The sequence below is a fragment of the Pelophylax lessonae genome, assembly GCF_965119305.1.
Source record: "Pelophylax lessonae genome assembly, chromosome: 4".
Classification (NCBI taxonomy): Eukaryota; Metazoa; Chordata; class Amphibia; order Anura; family Ranidae; genus Pelophylax; species Pelophylax lessonae.
The window spans coordinates 645,415,472-645,436,382 of record NC_138771.1 but is presented as its reverse complement, the minus strand read 5'-3'; the positions used below and the strand labels follow the sequence as shown (position 1 = coordinate 645,436,382).

General features: G+C 42.4%; 1 protein-coding gene across 1 annotated transcript; it reads left to right on the top strand.

Moving 5' to 3' along the window:
- Positions 1-14,507: 14,507 nt before the first annotated feature.
- On the top strand, positions 14,508-15,254 carry LOC309554932 (olfactory receptor 5AS1-like; the record flags this gene model as incomplete). Its single annotated transcript, XM_082256670.1, has 1 exon — positions 14,508-15,254. One exon carries the CDS (start codon positions 14,508-14,510, stop codon positions 15,252-15,254), a length of 747 nt encoding a protein of 248 aa, XP_082112796.1.
- Between the last annotated feature and the right edge of the window lie 5,657 nt (positions 15,255-20,911).

The following is a 20,911-nucleotide window of genomic DNA, read 5'->3' as shown; positions in this document are numbered from 1 at the left end:
CTCCTTCTTCCATTGAATCATGTCTCCTGCACTTTCCACAGAAGGGGAGACTAAACAAAAATTAAATGAACAAGGAACAGATTCCTCCAACTCTTCCTGCAATGAATCTCCCTCTTGATCTTCTATCTGCCTGGAAGGTCTTGGGTTTTCTTCCAAGATATCACTGGGCCTACTCCTCTTGGCAGCCAATGAGGTTTGCACAAATTTCTGCATCCTTTGATAAATGCTTTAGAGTCCCCGCTTAATCTATCAAAGTCCGGCTAGTTGAATACTTTTATTTGCTTACAACTCGGGCTGTGTGAGGAGTGCAGCGGTTGGGCTACCTTTTTCTGTTTTGTAAATTCCTGCATGCTATCCATAATAGCATGGTCAATGTAGAACTTAAATTAGATGCATAGTTTATGCATAATTTCTGCTCCTTGAAAGACCAAAGGAACTCCTTGGATGTTGGGCCCCTCTATACATCTAGGTATTTGTCCTGTTCTAGCATTTTAGGGCCACAAGATAGGCAATCAGTATATCAGGATTATTCAATTTTCAAATACATATATAGTATAGTTCTTAGACTCTATAACTTTCACACAGACACAATAATTTACACTGATTTGGGTACAGTGTTGAATGATTGAGTAATTGTCATTCAAAGTGTGACAGTGCTGAAATCTGAGAAGTGGCCCAGGCCAGGAAGGGGGTGAAAGTGTACGGTATTGAAGTGATTATATAAAAAGTGGGTTGTTCTCCATTTCTGATTGTATCTCCATCTGCATTCCATACTTCCTGTAACTGCTCATTTTATTTCCAATAAAATGTTTTGAAAAAAAAAAAAAAAAAAGTGGGTACTCACAAGCAAATGAAGAGACAAAACATGTAGAGTGGTGCTCCTTTCCATCCAGTGGATGTGATAATGTCCCAGCTAAGCTCTGCACAATGAGTTTTGTAAAAGATTGATGATCGTTGGCCCCTAATGAAGTCTACTGTGATGTAACGGTAGAAGATACTTGAAATAAAAACAAACAAACATTAATTTGTATTTACATGTGCTAGACAATATGGTAGAAAGGTCCACTGTAGTCTACCCAGTTGTTTTTATGATTCATAAACCTTTACTGAAAATTTTCAGAGGGTACGAAACAATGCAAGTAAAGAACGATTAGAGAAATTGGTCTCCACTGTCACAGTACAAAACACATTAACATAAACCGCTGCATGCAGGTAAATATTCTGCTAAAGGGAGAAGCAATGCAAAACAAGTTAGCAATTTTGTGTGTACAAGGAAAGACAGATAAGAACCTATTTAGGCGAACCTAAAGGGAAGGAGGATGTGGGAAGAAGGGGAGGGAGGGAAAGTGGGAAGTTTGGGGGAAAATAGAAGGGGGGGAGATCCACTGAGATCAGGAACATAAGGACAGAAAATCAGATAGGGAGAAACATTTGGAGGTTTTTACGGAGGAGCAGTCTCTTCATCTCACATTTAAGGTTTAGGTCAGTGATCGTGTTGGAGATAGAGGGTGGGGTCATGGTACGCTATAGCCTGGTGATGTTAAGTTTAGCTGCCAGTAGTAAGTGAAAGAAAAAAGCCATGTATCCAATATGTATCAATGCAAAGGTCAGATTTGGGTGCACTCAGTGGCCTAAAATATCAGATATGAGGGCAAAGATTTGGCACCAGTAGGAATTTATAAAAGAATAAAGTATGGGCCAGTGTACCATTATCACCACAGAGACCAGCATGCTGGAGATTAGGCTGGTTTAAACTTTTCCAATTTGAAAGGGTTCAAATACCATTGGTGTAGAGTTTTTAGGTAGAGTTCCCAATGGGTGGAGCAGTGGGAGACCATGTTAGTTGCTGCAATAGCTTTTTGCCACCGTTGTTCTAGGAAATATTCTCCAAGATCCAATTCCCATTTTCGTAACGGTGTGATCTGAGAGTATAGACGATCATCTGTTAATATGGTGTAGATGGTTATTAAAACTCTGTCAAAATCAATGGCACAACTATTAGTCTGTCCCCACATGCCAGAGTGCTAGGTTTAATCCTGCACTCTGAACTCTCTTTTCATCTCCACATCCAATCACTGTTCAAATCTTGGCTTCTCAGTCTTCACAACATCTTCAAAACATGCCCCTTCTTAACCAAGGACACCCCAAATCTTCTAATGTACTCCCTGGTTATCTCTCACCTGGGCTACTGCAACTCATTGGACAGCCTTTACATAGACTATCCCATTCCAGACTCATCCACCTTACCAACCATTCAGTGCCTGCTACACTCCTCTGACAATCCCTCCATTGGCTACTGCTCACCTAACTGATAAAATTCAAAATACTATCAAAAGCTTGCAAAGCTATCCACAGCTCTGCTCCCAGCTACAGTCCATCACTAACCTTGTCTCAAAATATCAACTCTCTTCATTTCTTCCAAGACCTCCTGCTCTCTATCTTCCTCATCACTCCTTTCAATGCTCACCTCCAATACTTCTCCAGAGCCTTTCCCATCCCCTGGAACTCCCTACCCAAATGTATCTGCTGATCTGCTACTCTGTCCACTTTTAAACGATTCCCATAAACCCTTCTCTTTGGTAAAGTCTTTCTTCAAGATTACAGAACAAGTCAAGTTGAATGTCACTATTTCTAGATTTACCATGACCTGGATCAATGAAAACCTTCACAGACAATGTTGGTGGTACCAACAAACTGATAACCCATAGCAAAAAAGATTGATTGTAGCTGTATTAGTGCACTTGTGACAGAGACAACAAAGTACTGTCTGTGATACTTTTTTTATTTGCACGAATATACAGTTTTTTAGGACAAGCTTTCGGGGTATGCCCCCTTCATCTAGGTCCAAGCAGTACTGATTCACAAAATTTTAGCAGAATGTTAAAAAAACACAATCTCTGAGGGAAGGAAAAAAAAAGGAAAATAAACACACAAACAAATGTACATATAGGTAATAAAACTAGCATAGTTAGTGAGAAAAGGCTGAGGGAGAGCTATAGACTGGAGGGGGACGATAGTCACAAAGGGGATCATAAAACTGTTGGATAATAAGTGAGAAAACCCATATCTAAATTTAGGCCATTATTTTTTGTGTAAAATAGAAGTATCGTTCTTAGTTCAAAAATGTTCCTTTCCTGGATAGTTCTTGATACTTTTTTTATTTGCACCAACATACAATTTTTCAAGACAAGCTGTTGGTGTATGTCCCCTTCATCAAGGTCTAAGCAGTACTGATTCACAAGATATTTCACAAAAGAATCTCTAAGCCAAAGAAAAAAAAAGAGAAAACCAAACAAACATAAACAAATGTAACTTCTAATGGTAATAAATCTAGCATAGTTATTGAGATAAGACAGAGGGTGAGCTATAGACTAGGGGGTGATAATCACAGAGGGGGTCGTAAAACTGTTGAAGAAAGAGTAAAGGCTTGTGTACACTTGACGAAATTTGGACGAAATATCCTCAGATTTTTCTCTCTCATGCTCAGCGTTCATAACCGTTTTTAGTTGACAATAAGGTTCACAAAATTTCTCGTCCAATTTTTTTTTTTTTTGTTGGGACGTTTGTTCCTAGACTTCCGGGTCGTCAGCAACTTCGGAACATGTGCGGTCTCTTGTATACAATTTTTCGTGGACGTACTGCATACACATTAACCGGTTGCCGACCGCCGCAAGTACATATACTGCGGCGGTCAGCCCCGGCCAGGCAAAGTGACATACCGGTACGTCACTCGCCTGCGAGCCAATAGGGGGACGAGCGTGCGCCGCCAGAGGCGCGCTCCCGTCCCTGCTCTCTCCCTCTGATCCCCACGCGTGTGACCGGCGGACTCGATGTCCGCCGGTCACTAGCGATCGTCGGTTACAGAGGGAGAAAGGCAGGCAGCTAGTGTAAACAAAGCCGCCTGTCACTCTCCCTTGTGTAACAGCAGAGATCATACAGTCCTGCTATGTAGGACCGTAGATTTCTGCTGTTACATGAACAGCCACATCCAATCACAGTTAGAAACACGCCCCTAGGGACACACTTAACCTCTCCTTCTCCAATAAAGTTAACCCCTTCCCTGCCAGTGTCATTATTACAGTAACAGTGCATTTGTATAGCACTGATTACTGTAGTAATGTCACTGGTACCCCCAAAAGTGTCAAAAATGTCAGTCAACGGTCCAATCTGTCCGCCGCAATGTCGCAGTCCCACAAAAAAAAAAAACGCAGATCGCCGCCATTACTCGCTAAAAAAAACCCACCAAAAATGACAAAAATCTTTCCCTTAGTTAGTAAACGCAATAACTTTTGCGCAAACCAATCAAAATACGCTTTTTGCAATTTTTTTTACCAAACATATGTAGCATAAAACAAATTGGCCTTAAATGTTAAAACATTTTGATTTTTAAATTTTTTTTGGGGGGGAATTTCATATGAAAAAATGTGAAAAATATTGTTATTTTTGCAAAATTGTCACTTTTTTTTTGTTTATAGCGCATGATCAAAAAATTGCAGAGGTGATCAAATACCACCAAAAGAAAGCTCTGTTTGTGGGAAAAAAAGGACATCAATTTACATTTGGGTACAGCGTCGCACGACCGCGCAATTGTCCGTTAAAGTCACGCAGTGCCGAATCACAAAATACCCCCTGGTCAGGAAGGGGGTAAAATATTCCGGGGCTTAAGTGGTAAACGAAAATTGGTCATGCTGGGGATGGACGATAAAAATTTTGATGTTTGTCCCTCCGTTTTTTTTTTTTTTCGTTTTTCCATTTTTTTTCGTTCAAAATGTCAGCATCGGCTGCTGAAAGTTGTGTACGATTTTACCTCGGACGGGAATTTTCAGCATATTTTATGCTAGTGTGTACCCCACTTAAGGAAACCCATATCTAAATTTAGGACGTTATTTTTTGTGTCAAAAAGAAGTATCATTCTTAGGGCTCTTTCACAAGGGCGTTCCTTTTTTTTTTGCCCAATCAGGTCCTTTTTTTTTTGTAACGGACACGGATGACACTTGTGTCACCCGGTCCGTATGTCCGTTTTTCATCCCATCCGTTTGCGGATGAAAAACTGACATAATGCATGTCTATGTAAATACGGATGTCTGCGGATGACACCACTGACATCCGTTTTTGCTTCCGTTCCGTTTTTTGAAAGGAAGAAAAAATAGGGTTCTCCTCCGTTCAAAAAAACTGAACTGAACTGAACTGACAACTGATGTCAGAGGATGATCATCCGATGACATCCGTATTTACATAGAGATACATTATGTCCGTTTTTCATCCGCAAACGGATGGGATGAAAAACGGACATACGGGCCGCTCCGTGTGAAACGTCCGCTGCGGGACTTTTTTTTTTCCACGGAGCGGATGACATTTCTGTCATCTGCTCCGTGTGCCCGCATATCATCCCATCCGTTTGCGGATGATATGCGGACATAATGTAAGTATATGGCACTGCGGATGTCAGCGGATGACACCGCTGACATCCGATTTTCCTTCCTTTCCGTTTTTTACATGGAAGGAAAAATGGGGTTCTGTTCCATTCGTAAAAACGGAACAGAACTCGGGTGTCAGCGGATGGTATTCCGCTGACACCCGCAGTGCCATTCACTTACATTATGTCCGCAAATCATCCGCAAACGGATGGGATGATTTGCGAACACACGGAGCGGCCGTGTGAAAGGAGCCTTATTCAGAAGTTTTCCTTTCCTAGTGGGACATCATTTCTCACAACTGGACCACACAATAGAAGACCTCAATGTTTTAGTCCTTTAGTAATTTCAGAACTATCCAGGAAAGGAAAACTTTTGAATTAAGAACGATACTTCTTTTTAACATAAAAAATAACGGCCTACATTTAGATATGGGTTTCCTTACTCATTATTTTACAGTTTTACTACCCCCTTTGTAACATCACCCACCCCCTCCCAGTCTACAGCTCTCCCTCTGTCTTATCTCACTAACTATGCTAGTTTTATTACCATTGCCAGTTACATTTGTTTATGTTTGTTTGGTTTTCTCTTTTTTTTTTCCTTTAAGCTTAGAGATTATTTTGTGAAATCTTTTGTGAATCAGTACTGCTTGGACCTTGATGAAGGGGACATACACCAACAGCTTGTCCTGAAAAATTGTATGTTAGTGCAAAAAAAAAAAAAGTATCACGGACAGTACTCAATTGTCTATATCTATAGATAAATAATATTAATTTTACAAAATATTAATAATAACATATCACACAGTAAACAACCAATATTGTCCTTGTACTTAATGCAGACAATTTGTTTCAAATGTGCAGATTTAATGGTAGAAAATAGGCGAGTGGATAAAATCTGTAACAATAAACATGGATTCCCTACTGCTTTCAATTTAAGATTAATAAAGCGTGTGTGTCAGGAGATATACAATCTAAAATAAAATATTCCTAAAAGATTATTATCTCAGATATATTTAGCAATGCAAAATAAACAGCTCACGAGGAGGAGTAAATGTATAAAAGGGTTTCATATCAACTCAGTAAGTAACCAAGACTAACACGTCACTGTAAATGGTACATTATTTCCACTAAAACATTTCATGGCTGATCTGACATTGTTTGATGGGGATTTTCAAAGCAAACAAATACATCCAGACCTCATCCCTAAAAATGTGCATGGAATTGAGGTGCAGTATGCAACAATTGCTTGAAGATAAATTAAAACACAGACACATCATAGAATGCCTGTTTTGTGTTTGCATACCTATGAAGAACTGTAGAAGTATAAATGTATTTTTATTATTAACATTATTACAATACAAGATTTATAAAGCGCAACAGTTTGCACTTTATAAAATGAAGATGGGCAGCACAGTTACAATACAATTTGGTACAACAGGATTTAGAGGGCCCTGATCATTAGAGCTTACAATCTAAGGGGGAGAGTCAATTGATACAAAAGGTAATAGCTTTGGGGGGATAAGCTGATGGAGAAAGTTAAACAGTGTACTAGTTAGAAGCCGGATAGGTGGATGTATAGCTTTTCTCCGTCACCCAATTCCAATTATTATACCATAATGTGCATCGGAACTCAACTGAAAAGAGGTGGTTTCTGCGGGAAGTATGGTGGCTTTCAAAAGACTCTTAGACGTACATCTCAAGGATCAGAACATTCAGAGCTATGCAAGATGATTACGGCCACACACACCTACACAGGTTGAACTGGATGGACTATTGTCTTTATTCAACCTCACCTACTATGTAACTATGTAACGATATGTAACTATGTATTATACATTTGAAATATGAGCTTTCCTGGTTCAGCGTCATGTTATAATATTCCATACATTTTGTATCTATAGTATTACTTGCCAATGTCTATTTATTCAACTTCCTGACTATCTGCTGTCCTTTCTTCCTTCCTTTAAGCACTTCAGCTCTGGAAGGTTTTACCCCCTTAATAACCAGGCCATATTTTTGCGATACGGCACTGCGTTGATTTGACTGACAATTGCGTGGTTGTGCGATGCTGTACCCAAATAAAATTTGGCTTTCTTTTCCCCACAAATAGAACTTTCTTTTGGTGGTATTTGATCACCTCTACGGTTTTTATTTTTTGCGCTATAAACAAAAAAAGAACCCCAATTTTGAAAAACAAAAATACTTTTTACTTTCTGCTATAAAATATTCCCAATAATCTTTTTTAAAAAAAATCTATTTTTTTCATCAATTTTATGCTACATATTTCTGGTAAAAAAAAAAAAATCTTAAAAAGTGTATTTTGATTGGTTTGTGCAAAATGTATAGCGTCTACAAATAATGGGATACATAGTTACATAGTAGTTGATGTTGAATAAAGACAACAGTACAACCAGTCGTCATTGATGACGAAACGCGTCAAGCATAATTACGTCACTTCCGCATCGTTGGAACGCAGATCTGGTGGTTGGTTAACACAGCGTCCCGGAAGCCACCGCCAAAGAGGGTCTTGCGGTCCCTACAATACCTGTCGCCTGACTTGCCTTTTTAAAATGTGAGTACGTTGTTTATCTTACCAATAAAGAGTTTACTGTTTAAACGATACATCACTATATGAGGCTCTCTTTCTCTATATGGAACCCTGGATACATGCCCTATGAGCATACTTGATACATGACCTATATAGTATACACGGCTCTAGGATTGCTTTAACAGAGGGATCAGCTTATAAGAACACCTTGGGACCGGACAGTGGATCTGTGTCTTACATGCTGGTTGCCCCTGTAGGGGTGATATTTTCTGGTGAGTTACATATAGTTAGTGAGGTTGAAAAAAGACAACAGTCCATCCAGTTCAACCTATGATGTGTGTGTGTGTGTGTTTGCTTTTAACCGTACATTGTATACCCCTGTATGTTGTGGTCTCTAAGGTGTCCATCTAACAGTTTTTTGAAACTATTGATGCTCCCTGCTGATACGACTGCTTGTGGAAGAGAATTCCACATCCTTACCGCTCTCACAGTGAAGAACCTCTTACGCATTTTAAGGTTAAACCGCCCTTCCTCTAGTTTTAGTGAGTGGCCACGTGTCTTATTGTATTCCCTTACTCTGAATAGTTTGTTCCTTATGCTAGAGTTGCCAGTACAGTATTTGTACATTGATATCATATCCCCCCTCAATCTTCTCTTCTCCAGAGAGAACAGGTTCAGTGCCTGTAGCCTCTCCTCATAGCTGATGTTCTCCATTCCCCTAATTATTTTTGTTGCCCTTCTCTGGACTTTCTCCAGTTCCAGCACATCCTTCCTGAGGACCGGTGCCCAGAACTGGACAGCATACTCCAGATGTGGCCGGACCAGAGTCTTGTAGAGTGGGAGAATAATCTCTTTATTTCTGGAGTGAATCCCCTTTTTTATACATCCCAGTATTCTGTTGGCTTTACTTGCAGCGGCTTGGCATTGCATGCCACTGCCAAGCCTGTTGTCTACCAGTACCTCCAATTCCTTTTCCATCCTAGACTCACCCAGAGGTTCCCCCCCTAGTGAGTAGCTTGCTTTCTGGTTTTTGGCCCCCAAGTGCATTACTTTACATTTACAACATTAAACCTCATCTGCCATGTAGTTGCCCACCCCGTTATTTTGTTCAGGTCCGTTTGCAAGGTTTCTACATCCTGCATGTGAGTGCGGGAGAGATTGGGAAAAAGGGATCACTGTTTCCGCACCCGGCACTTAAAAATATTTGGAGCACTATAAAAAACACCCGTGGAGCCGAGTACTGTCACAGCTCACCTTTCTATGGACTTGTTTTGGACATTTTCTATTTATTCGATCAATTGAGCTTTTTGAATACTGCTACACACCAATTATATATAAATTACATTCTTTTCACCCTTTTTAGGATTGATAATTTTACTTGAATCACTTGCATTAACAGCACTTTATCATTATTTATTTATAATTATTTTCTGGATCATATATATCACATTGCACTTTATTATCCAGCTGGGATTTCACTGCACCAATCACATGCTCTCAGTTTATTTTCTGATATAATTATCAGTAATTTATTTAGATTGGAAGACCAAATCACTTTCTTATTTGGATAATTGAGGGCTCACCAGCCAATATTCACTGGCCAAACACAATATTTTTTGTACACGTATATATATATATATATAGTAGATATAGTTTGGTGGTATGCGCACTGGTATTTGCACTATCCCACTTTATATTTATATTTTTACATTTATTTAATTGTATTTATAGAAAATATATATGTTTTGTATGATACACTGTTTTTCATATTGCACTTTATATTTACATGTATTTATGTATATATGAAATGTTTTTTCTGTACATGAGTTATTGATTTACCCGAATTTCAGACATCTTTTAGGCAGCGCCAATTACCTCACCATTTTACATATTTTTAATATTGACCTTATGGTCTATATTTTAGGGGTAGGCAGCAGCCATTTTTAATATTTTTAATATATACATATACTATCCTTTCTCCGTAGCGCGGATATTATTGTTAAACAAGTACAAACAGTTCAACCTGTGGAAATCTGGAATTCATTTTTTGGACTTTTTTTTTTTTATTATTGTTTTTCCTAGAAATGGTGGTGATCAGCGATTTTTAGCGGGACTGCAACATTGGGGTGGACAAATCTGACATTTAAGTTACACTTTTTGGGGACCAGGGACACCAATACAGTGATTACTGATGAGCCGAACATACCCCGGTTTGGTTCGCACCAGAACACCATGAACAGAGGAAAAGTTATTTTGAATAAATTAATCCCATTGAAGTCTAAGGGAGTTGAACCTCAAAATTCAAATGGCCTCATTTTGAAGGCTTAAATGCAAGTTATTGCCCAAAAAAAGTGTATTGGGTTCCAGGTTCTGACCTGGGGAACATGTAGCAATGAAAAAAATGTATACAAATAGACATACAAATTTCAAATCAAATGTACTTGTCATACAGGTGCAGAAAAATTGGGCCTTGGTTGTTGGTGGTGCCTGACCACCGTAATCCCTCGCAGTTACTCTTGCTGGGTGCAGGAATGGGCCCTGCTGTTAAAAAATCCATACAAATTTGAAATCAAATGTACTTGTCATACAGGTGCCACAAATTGGGCCTTTGCTGTTGGTGGTGCCTGAACACCTTAACCAAGGCCTCGAAGTTACTCTTGATGGGCGCAGGACTGGGCCCTGCTGTTAAAAAATCCATACAAATTTGAAATTGCATGTACTTGTCATATAGGTGCCAAAAATGTGGCCTTTGCTGTTGGTGGTGCCTGAACACCATAACCAAGCTCTCGCAGTTACTCTTACTGGGTGCATGAATGGGACCTGCTGGTAAGAATTCCATAAACATTTTAAATTGCATGTACTTGTAATACAGGTGCCAAAAATTGGGCCTTTGCTGTAGGTGGTGCCTGAACACTGTAACCAAGCCCTCACAGTTACTCTTGTTGGGGGCAGGAAAGGGACCTGCTGGTAAGAATTCCATACAAATGTGAAATTGCATGTGCTACACAAGTGCCAAAAATTGTGCTTTTGCTGTTGGTGGTGCCTGAACATTATAACAAAGCCCTAGCAGTTACTCTTTCTGGGTGCAGGAATGGGACCTGCTGATAAAAATTCCATACAAATTTGAACTTGCATGTGCTATACAGGTGCCAAAAATTGGGCCTTTGCTGTTGGTGGTGCCTGAATACCATAACCAAGCCCTAGCAGTTATTCTTGCTGGGTGCAGGAATGGGACCTGCTGGTAAGAATTCCATACAAATTTGAAATTGCATGTACTTGTGTGCTTTGGTGTTGTTAGTGCCGGAACACCGTAACCCCTCATAGTTAGCAGGGCACAGGGATAGGGCCTGCTGTTAAAAATGACATATGACATTTAAATTGTATGCACCTGTCATACAGGTGCAGAAAAATTAGGCCTTGGGGGTTGGTAGTGACCTAAACCAAAAACATTGTTGGAAGCTAGCAGAATCAAGGTAGAGGAATAGAATAGGCAGCATATGCAGTCTTCAAGGGATGGCAGACCCCTAGCAAATTCAGGCAGTTATATCTGCATTAGGGGCTTGATAGCTCTTGTTGATCCAAGACTGGTTCATTTTGATAAAAGTCAGCTGACCAATTAGCAATACTCTCACTGATATGATGTAATCAATAGCCCTATAGATGAGATGTGCTGGTTATAGGATGTACGCAAGTGACCAATTAACAATACTCTAACTGATATGATGTAATCAATAGCCCTATAAATAGGGAAAGATGTGCTGATTATAGGATGTACGCAAGTGACCGATTAACAATACTCTCACTGATATGATGTAATCAATAGCCCAATAGATGAGATGTGCTGGTTATAGGATGTACGCAAGTGACCGATTAACAATATTCTCACTGGTATGATGTAATCAATTGCCCCATAGATGAGATGTGCTGGTTTTAGGATGTATGCAAGTGACCGATTAACAATACTCTCACTGGTATGATGTAATCATTTGCCCCATAGATGAGATGTGCTGGTTATAGGATGTATGCAAGTGACCGATTAACAATACTCTCACTGATATGATGTAATCAATTGCCCTATAGATAGGGAAAGATGTAATGGGTATACAGTATACGCAATGACCTGATATGATGTAATTGATAGCCCTACTGCACTACTGAATATATCTCACTATCTGATCTCTAAACTTGTAAAAGCACAAATCTCTCTCTTTCCTTACACTGCTGGGAATGTCTCACTGCACTGTCTAACAAACTGCAAAGAAACAATTCTCTCCCTACCTCAAATACATTCCTGTCCCTCCCTACACTGCTAGGAATGCCTTTCTGCACTGTCTGACAAACTCCAAAAAAAGCTATTCTAGCCCTGCCTTAAATGCATTTCTCTCTCTGTCTCCTCACCCACACAATCACACTACATGCTGCATCTGCGCGAGCAGCCTTTATGTAGTGTGGGGCGTGTACTTGGCCCCTGAGCCATGATTGGCTAAAGGCAGCCTGCCTTTAGTCCAATCATAGCAGAGATCATTTGATTGGCCAAAGCATGAGGTCAGGGTGCAAGCTTTTGGCCAATCACATAAATCGCTGCACGCGCGGCACACGTGCAGTGCATTATGGGATGTCAAATTTCTCGCAAAGAAGCACATTTGTTCGTCATTCAATGAACGATTGAACGAGCGATGTTGGAGTCGAACTTAGCCTCAACTCGAACTCGAAGCTCATCCCTAACAGCGATCAGTGCTAAAAATATGCACTGTTACTGTATAAATGGAATTGGCAGGGAAGAGGTTAACACTAGGGGTGATCAAGGGGTTAAAAGTGCTCCTAGGGAGTGCTTTCTAACTGTGGGGGGGGACTGGATTTACTAGAGGAAAAGAGAGAGCTGAAACACAAGAACTCTCTCTTCCTCTGTGACAGAACAGTGGTCTGCCTTGTTTACATAGGCAGACCACTGTTCTATAATTCTGCTGAACGATCATTGCCGTTGGATCTGCTGATTGGCTCCCGCTGTGTCCAATCACAGCGAGAGCAGCGCTCTGACGGCAGCACGCGCGCGCTCCAAAAAAAAAAAACCCTGCATAAAATCACGTACATGTACAGCCGGATCACCCTGCCGCAGTATAAATGCAGTGGGTGGTCCTGAAGTGATACTAAAGTCTTGTTTTTATTTTAGTTAGAAATAACAATCATGTTATATTTACCTGCTCTGTAAAGTGGTTTTGCACAGAGCAGCCCCTATACTCCTGGTCTTTCCTTTATGCTATGGAGCAGATTGGTGGAGTAACGCCCAACATCCATTAGACATCGAGGATGACTAAAGAAGGCACTTCCGCTCTCCAAGAAGTTAAACACTTATACACGATGGTTTGGCTCTTGGGATTCGCGAAGCTGCCAAGGTTCTTGACAAACGCCAAACCCATCTTTGTGTATTGGCTTCCAACTATGATGAACCAATGTACATGGAGCTGGTTGAGGCACTTTGGGCTGAGCATCAGATCAATCTTTGAGACAGCAAAAAGCTTGGTGAATGGGTCGGCCTTTGTAAAATCAATGGGGAAGGAAAGCCTCGCAAAGTGGTCGGTTGCTGTCCTGTTGTTGTCAAGGACTATGGCAAGGACTACCAGGCTAAAGATGTCATTGAAGAATCTTTTAAGTCCAAGAAATGAACATCTAAATAAAAATGTTGACTTGGAAAAATAAAAAAAATCTTCTTAAAATGGAATCTTGGATAATCATTGGCAGGCAAAATTTCTGCGTTTTTTTTTAACTGGTTCCACTGGACCGTAACCACTATAGGTATGTAAGGCTGACTATTATAGATGAACATTATCAATGTTTTTGACAAGGGGGTGCTGTGGACATAACATATCTTGATTTCAGCAAGGCATTTGATACAGTTCCACATAATGATCTAATACAAAAGTTGTAGAAGCTAGGACTTAACCCTTGGGTGGTTCAGTGTATATGCAGTTGGCTAAGGGATGGATACCAGAATGTGGGTGTAAATGGAATTCATTCAGAACAGAGAGCAGTCACTAGTGGTGTACCACAAGGATCTGTACTAGGTCCTGTTCTATTTAATCTCTATGTAAGTGATATAACTAAAGATTTGGTGGGTAAGTTGTGTCTTTTTGCTGATGATACAAAGATGAGTAATATGACCAATGGTTTACAAATAACACAGAATTATGCAGAAAGTTTAAAACTCAGCTGAATCTTAACATATTAACAAAAGTTTCTAATAACATTGAAAGTATAAATGTCAGATAAAATGTTGTTTTTGTTTTGCCCTCCACCAGAATTGTGAGAAATTGAACACAGTAGATTTTCTTATAGTTAAAACCTAACTTTTTATGTATTTTTATGTTCTCTTACTAGGTGGGCTATCACAATAACGTAACCTATATTGTACTAACAGGTTTGCCAAATATAAAAAGCATAAACATTCTATTTTTCTTGGTGCTGTTTTTCATATATTGTGTTACTATTTCTGGAAATCTTTTTATTGTGGTTTTATTTCATCTGTGTAAAACACTTCAGTCTCCCATGTACCTCTTCATTACCCAACTATCATTGCTTGATATAATTCTGTCTACGGATATTCTTCCCAACCTTCTTTATATCATCTTACATGATGGATGTACCATGTCTCTTGCTGGATGTATCATCCAGTTTTTCTTCTTTGCCCATGCTGAGGCCTCAGAGTGTTTTCTACTGACTGTGATGTCCTATGACCGGTATTTGGCCATCTGTAATCCCCTGCATTACAACTCTATAATGAACCAATCAATTTGCATTAAATCACTGATTATAGTTTGGCTACTAGGTTTTACAATGACATTGGCTGATTCAGCACCCTTGTTCAGTTTATACTACTGTGGACCAAACATCATTCATCACTACTTCTGTGACTATGAACCCATACTAGAGCTTTCCTGCTCTGATACTTCATGGGTTCATATTCAGACCTATGTAGTATGTTACATATTTGTCATAGCTCCATTTGTGTTCATTGTTATATCATATATCTATATTGTTTCAACTATCCTTAAAATTAAATCAATTACAGGAAGAAAAAAATCCTTCACCACCTGCAGCTCTCACTTGACCGTAGTGTGCATTTTTTATGGGACGCTAATTGCTGTGTATTTGTTTCCAACAAAGGGACAACTAGATATTCTGAACAAGATCCTCTCTTTATTTTACACAGTGATGACTCCATTGGTTAATCCGATCATATACACATTCAGGAACAAGGATTTTAAAAAAGCTATTGAGAAAATAAAATCATAATTTTTTAAAATAAAAATCTCAATATGATAGAAAAGTAAACATAAATAAATAATTTTCCCTTACTATATATGTATATATTTGTATACATATACAGTACACACACACATATATATATATATATATATATATATATATATATATATATATATATATATATATATATATATATATATATATATACAGTATCTCACAAAAGTGAGTACACTCCTCACATTTTTGTACCGTAAATATTTTATTATATCTTTTCATGTGACAACACTGAAGAAATGACACTTTGCTACAATGAAAAATAGTGAGTGTACAGCTTGTATAACAGTGTAAAATTAGCTGTCCCCTCAAAATGACTCAACACATAGCCATTAATGTCTAAACTGCTGGAAACAAAAGTGAGTACACTCCTAAGTGACAATGTCCAAATTGGGACCCAAGTGTCAATATTTTGTGTGACCACCATTATTTTCCAGCACTGCCTTAATCTTCTTCGGCATGGAGTTCACCAGAGCTTCTCAGGTTGCCACTGGAGTCTTCCACTCCTCCTTGATGACATAATGGAGCTGATGGAAGTTAGAGACCTTGCACTCCTCTTCTTTTCCACGAGGTGCCATGTTGAACTTCCAATGACCAGTATGAGAGAGTGAGAGCGATAACACCAAATTTAACACACCTGTTCCCTATTCACACCTGAGACCTTTTAACACTAACGAATCACATGACGCCGGGGAGGGAAAATGGCTAATTGGGTCCGATTTGTACATTTTCACTTAGGGGTGTGGCTGTGTGTTGAGTTATTTTGAGGGGACAGCAAATGTACACTGTTATACAAGCTGTACACTCACTACTTTACATTGTAGCAAAGTGTCATTTCTTCAGTGGTGTCACTTGAAAAGATATAATAAAATATTTACAAAAATGTGAGGGGTGTACTCACTTTTGTGAGATACTGTGTGTGTCACACACTATATTGCCAAAGTATTGGTACACCTGCCTTTACATGAGCATGAACTTTAATGGCATTCCAGTCTTAGTCCGTAGGTATTGAGTTGGCTCATCTGTTGTAGCTACAACAGCTTAAACTCTTCTGGGAAGGCTGTCTGCAAGGTTTAGGAGTATGTCTATGAGAATATTTGACCATTCTTTGATAAGTGCATTTGTAAACTCAGGCACTGATGTTAGATGAGAAGGCCTGGCTCGCAGTCTCCAAAAATTCAAATTCATCCCAAAGGTGTTCTATCAGGTTGAGGTCAGAGATCTGTGCAGACTAGTCAAATTCCTTCATCCCAAACTTTCTCATCTATGTCTTTATAGACCTTGCTTTGAGCACTGGTGCACAGTCATGTTGAAACAGGAAGTGGCAATCCCAAAACTGTTCCCACAATTTGGGAGCATTAAATTGTCCAAAGTGTCTTGGCATGCTGATGTCTTAGGAGTTTCCTTCACTGGAACTAAGGGGCCATGCCCAACCCCTGACAAAACAACCCCACGCCATGGTATGGTATGGTCCAAATTAGCACGGCATCTGTTGTTGTTGAGAATCCTCTCTTTGTCCACGACTATAAACTTAACATAGGAGGAGTGGGCTTCAATAATAAAATAATGAAGCCATATTTAGTTTCCCACAAAGTCAGACACTGGTACACAAGATTGTATGTTTATTTATTTCAGTTGGCTTTATATATCACTTGTGTAATTTACATAAAAACAGGAAGAAGTGGGTCCTTTCTATAACTTCATGAAGATATCATGACAGCCCTTTTGAATCCAGAAGGTGCTGTGGCCCAAAAACCAAATCCAGATGCAGTGAGTCTGCTGCATGAGAGAAATTTTCCTGAAGTCCTGTCTGGTGCTCCAACCCAAAGGCCACCCCAAAGATGTTGCGTCTGTAGCAGAAACGGAATAGGAAGAAACACCTACTTTTTCTGTCACTACTGTCCTGGCCAATCTGTTCTCTACATCGAGGACTACTTCCATTGCTACCACACACTATTTGAGTATTAGTATAGGGTACAACACAGCACAGTCTAGGACATGCAACTAGCACACAAGGGTCTGTAAAGATGTTAGATAGTCAGGAAACTTGCTATTGCATTTTGAGAGATCCTAAAATCATATGCTGGAAAGTTAATAGGTATAGTTTTGATAAGTTACAAAAGAAGTAAAAAAAACAAAACAGGTCTGCAATGGATAAAAAAGAAAAATGTCGGCCGCAACGGACGTCCATTTGGTGAGCTCCGGCATCCCGTCCTGCAAATCCGCCTTCATCGGTGTGATTTCACCTTCAACACCCGCACCATCCGGATATTCCAGCTGCCCACCTGCCCCCACACCATTTGATTCCAGTATTGGGGTACATTTTGCTGGATCGCCGCCCGCCAGAACCGCGGCCTACTCGTGAGGCTGGAGCCGCGGCCTCTAGTAGCTACCGGAAGCCGGCGAGCGCGGTCGGGTGCGTCCAAAACGGACGCCAGCCGCAAGTTCCTTCTTTGCACGGACCCCTCCACCAGGACTAACCTCGAGGGACGTTCCCATACCGGTCCCTATCACCCCGGAGGTCGGAGGCCACCTGAAGACATTTGCGGCCTACTCGGAGTACCGCCGCCTCCATACTCACGGCGGACCCCCAACTGGCACGCCGGGCGCAAGGTAGGCACTCCTGGACCACAGTGACGGCATCCCACTGCCCTGCATCCACCTAACGCCTCCCTCTACTATTCACAAGGTGAAGAGAGCTAACCCTGTGGCATACCCGGCCCTCCTCTTCTGGATGCCATCTTGCCCAGGCCTCACCTCATCCTATAGCTGCTACTTCAACACCCCGGGGCACCTGAACACCTTCCACACTGAACTGTCCCGCTGCCAGGTGACTTGCCCCGGTGGGCAGAGGCCCCCATCCCTGATACTTGCCGCCATATTGCCCGCACATCCGGACCTACAGGGGATTCCCGTGTCCCGTCTGGTACCTCCCTGCAAGCACTAGCAGTCCCCGCAGCCCTCTGCTACCCCTAGGAGCCCGACGAGGGGCACATGCTAGTGGAGACTTGGTGGAAACACCCATTCGCTCTGTTTGACTGACGTCCAGGCTCTGTAGGCTCCAACAGACTGTTGGGAACCTGGTCCGACCGGGAACCTTAATGACCAAGACGTAAAAGACCCCAGCCATTTCGTGGGACAAACCGACGCATCTGTGGAAGAGACACTCCAGTGCCCAAAATGGGAAAGGTGGGAAGAAGTGCCTCTGCCTCCAGGACACCCGCCAAGCCCTCCGGCACCCAGCTCAGCCGCAACATTCCGGAGCTGTTCCGCTCCCAGCTATCCGACCATGAGGCGTCGCAGGCCTCATCCCCGCGCTCGCCTGAAAGTGAATCTGATACTGCCATGGGAGGCGAGGGGACGGCTCTTACGTTTCCACATACACTAGTAACCCCCCCGAGCCTCCTAGACCTCCAGAGAATAGAACTGGACATCAAGAGCGACATTAAGAACACCTTCACGGCGGCCATCGCTGATTTGAAAGTGGATGTTCAGGCAGTGGCAGCAAGACTTGACGGCGTGGAGCAGACGACTCACTTACACTCAGAAGCCATCAAACAGGTGCAACACACCTATGACTCTCAACTGGCCCACCTGCTTGACATGCAAAGACACTTGGAAGACTTGGACAACAGGGGGCGGCGACATAATATCCGTGTCCGGGGGATCCCTGAGACTGTGGAGAATGACGCCATCCAGCCCACACTATGTGCCATCTTTAATGACCTCCTAGACAGACCCCCAGCCTCCCCGGTGGAGATGGAAAGGACACACAGGGCCCTGCGTCCCAAACCCCGTGACACGGAGCCCCCAAGAGACATCATCTGTTGTCTGGTTAATTTTCCCTTGAAAGAGGACATTATGCGGAGAGCTAGGCAGAGGGGCTGCATACTCTTCAATGATTCGGAAGTAAAACTTTTTCAGGACCTTTCTCAACTAACCCTTCAGAATAGGAGAGCCCTCCGTCCCTTGCTGGACGTGCTTAGGGTGCGTGGGATTACATACCGCTGGAAATTTCCTTTCTCGTTGTCCGCCACCGCCAGGGGGCGCACGGCTATCCTGCGCACACCTGACGATCTTCCGGCCTTCTGCGCTGAACTTGATCTCCCCTTGATGGACCTTCCAGAGTGGTACTCCTACTACTTCCCGGCAGAGCCCTGGAGACCGGTATCGCAAGCTCCCTCGCCAAAAGCACAAAGACACCGCTCCAGACACAGGAGACCGGATCTAGCTTCAACATCCTCTCGCCCACCACAACCTAGGCCCTCCTGAGTAGTTTTGCTGATACATGGCATTGCACAAGGTCACCCCTTTTCTGCTCCTTGACCCCAAGGTCTGCCCCCCCTCCCCCTGGAAAGTGACCCCTGCCCTCCTGCCACCTGATGGATCCTTTCAGGTTCTAGCCTCAGTTGTCCCAGGGGACCGTTGGCCGGTGACATGTTGGGGGCAAGACTGTGGACTCGGGGGAATGTTGATCACCATCCAGACACCGGCAGCCTGTGCTACCTGCATTGTGTGATGACCTCTTCGATCTCCTTCCCCACGCTATCGGACAGAACTCCCCCCTTTTTTTCTTTTTTTTTTCTTTTTTTATGCACAGATCTTTCCGGATCCTGAAGTTCCTGCTGACAACGAAATCCCTGGACTCAACTGATTGCGACAGGGACTCGCTTCCCTGAAGGGGACTCTGCCTGATCTCGGGGGGTGGGGTGAGTTGGAGTACCAGGGGAACGCCACCACCTGTGCTCCCTACACGTGTTGCACACACTGTGACTCGGCCTCCTCGGGGCATGATCCGGAGGGACGTGGCACAGGGACTCCGATGCTTGCTTGTATTTTACACTTGCTCGGCTGCTGGTATTTTATAACTGCTCAGATGCTTTTTGTCTTCTCCCCCCTGCCCCCCCCTCACTTTCCTTCCCCCCCCTTCCCACTCTGTGCCCCCCTCCCTCTTCCCCCTCCCCTCCTCCCCCCCTCTTTCCTCCCCTCCCCCCTCTTTTTTCTCCCCTCTTCCTCTCTCCCCCCCAACCCCCCCCCCTCTTCCACCCCCTCCTGCCTTCCTCCTTCCCTCCCCCTCCTCCCCCCTCCCCCCTTCCTCTCTCCCCCCCTTCCTCTCTCCCCCCTCCTCTCTCCCCCCCTTCCTCTCTCCCCCTCCCCCCCTACTTCCCACTCCCTCCCTTCCCTCCTCCCCCATCCCCCCTCTACCCCTCTGTATGTCCTGCTTCCTTTATGCAGGGGCCCTTGTCACAACCATGTTTATATGCCTAGTTCTAATGGATGTTGTTGTATTTACACATGAAGCCTCGGTTGGGCGGACCCACCCCTCGGGGGATTGTGGCTCTGAAGGGGAGGTTACGCAGAACCGCACGCCCTCTACAGCTTAGCTCTCCACTGGTATTTCCTGGACTGTCTTATAAACATAAGTAGGCTGCTTGTTACTGTTACTTTTGCATGTTATTGCACTGTTTGCTGCCTCCACACACCGCCCCAGTTCAAACCAAGCCTGTTTTGTCCCACGAACCTGCGGCTGTTACGTCCTACCGGTTCGTTCTCGCATCCCCCCACAGTGTCTCCGACTGGGAGTGCTGGCATTCCAGAAACCCCCCGCTTGTTTTTCCTTTTTCTTACCC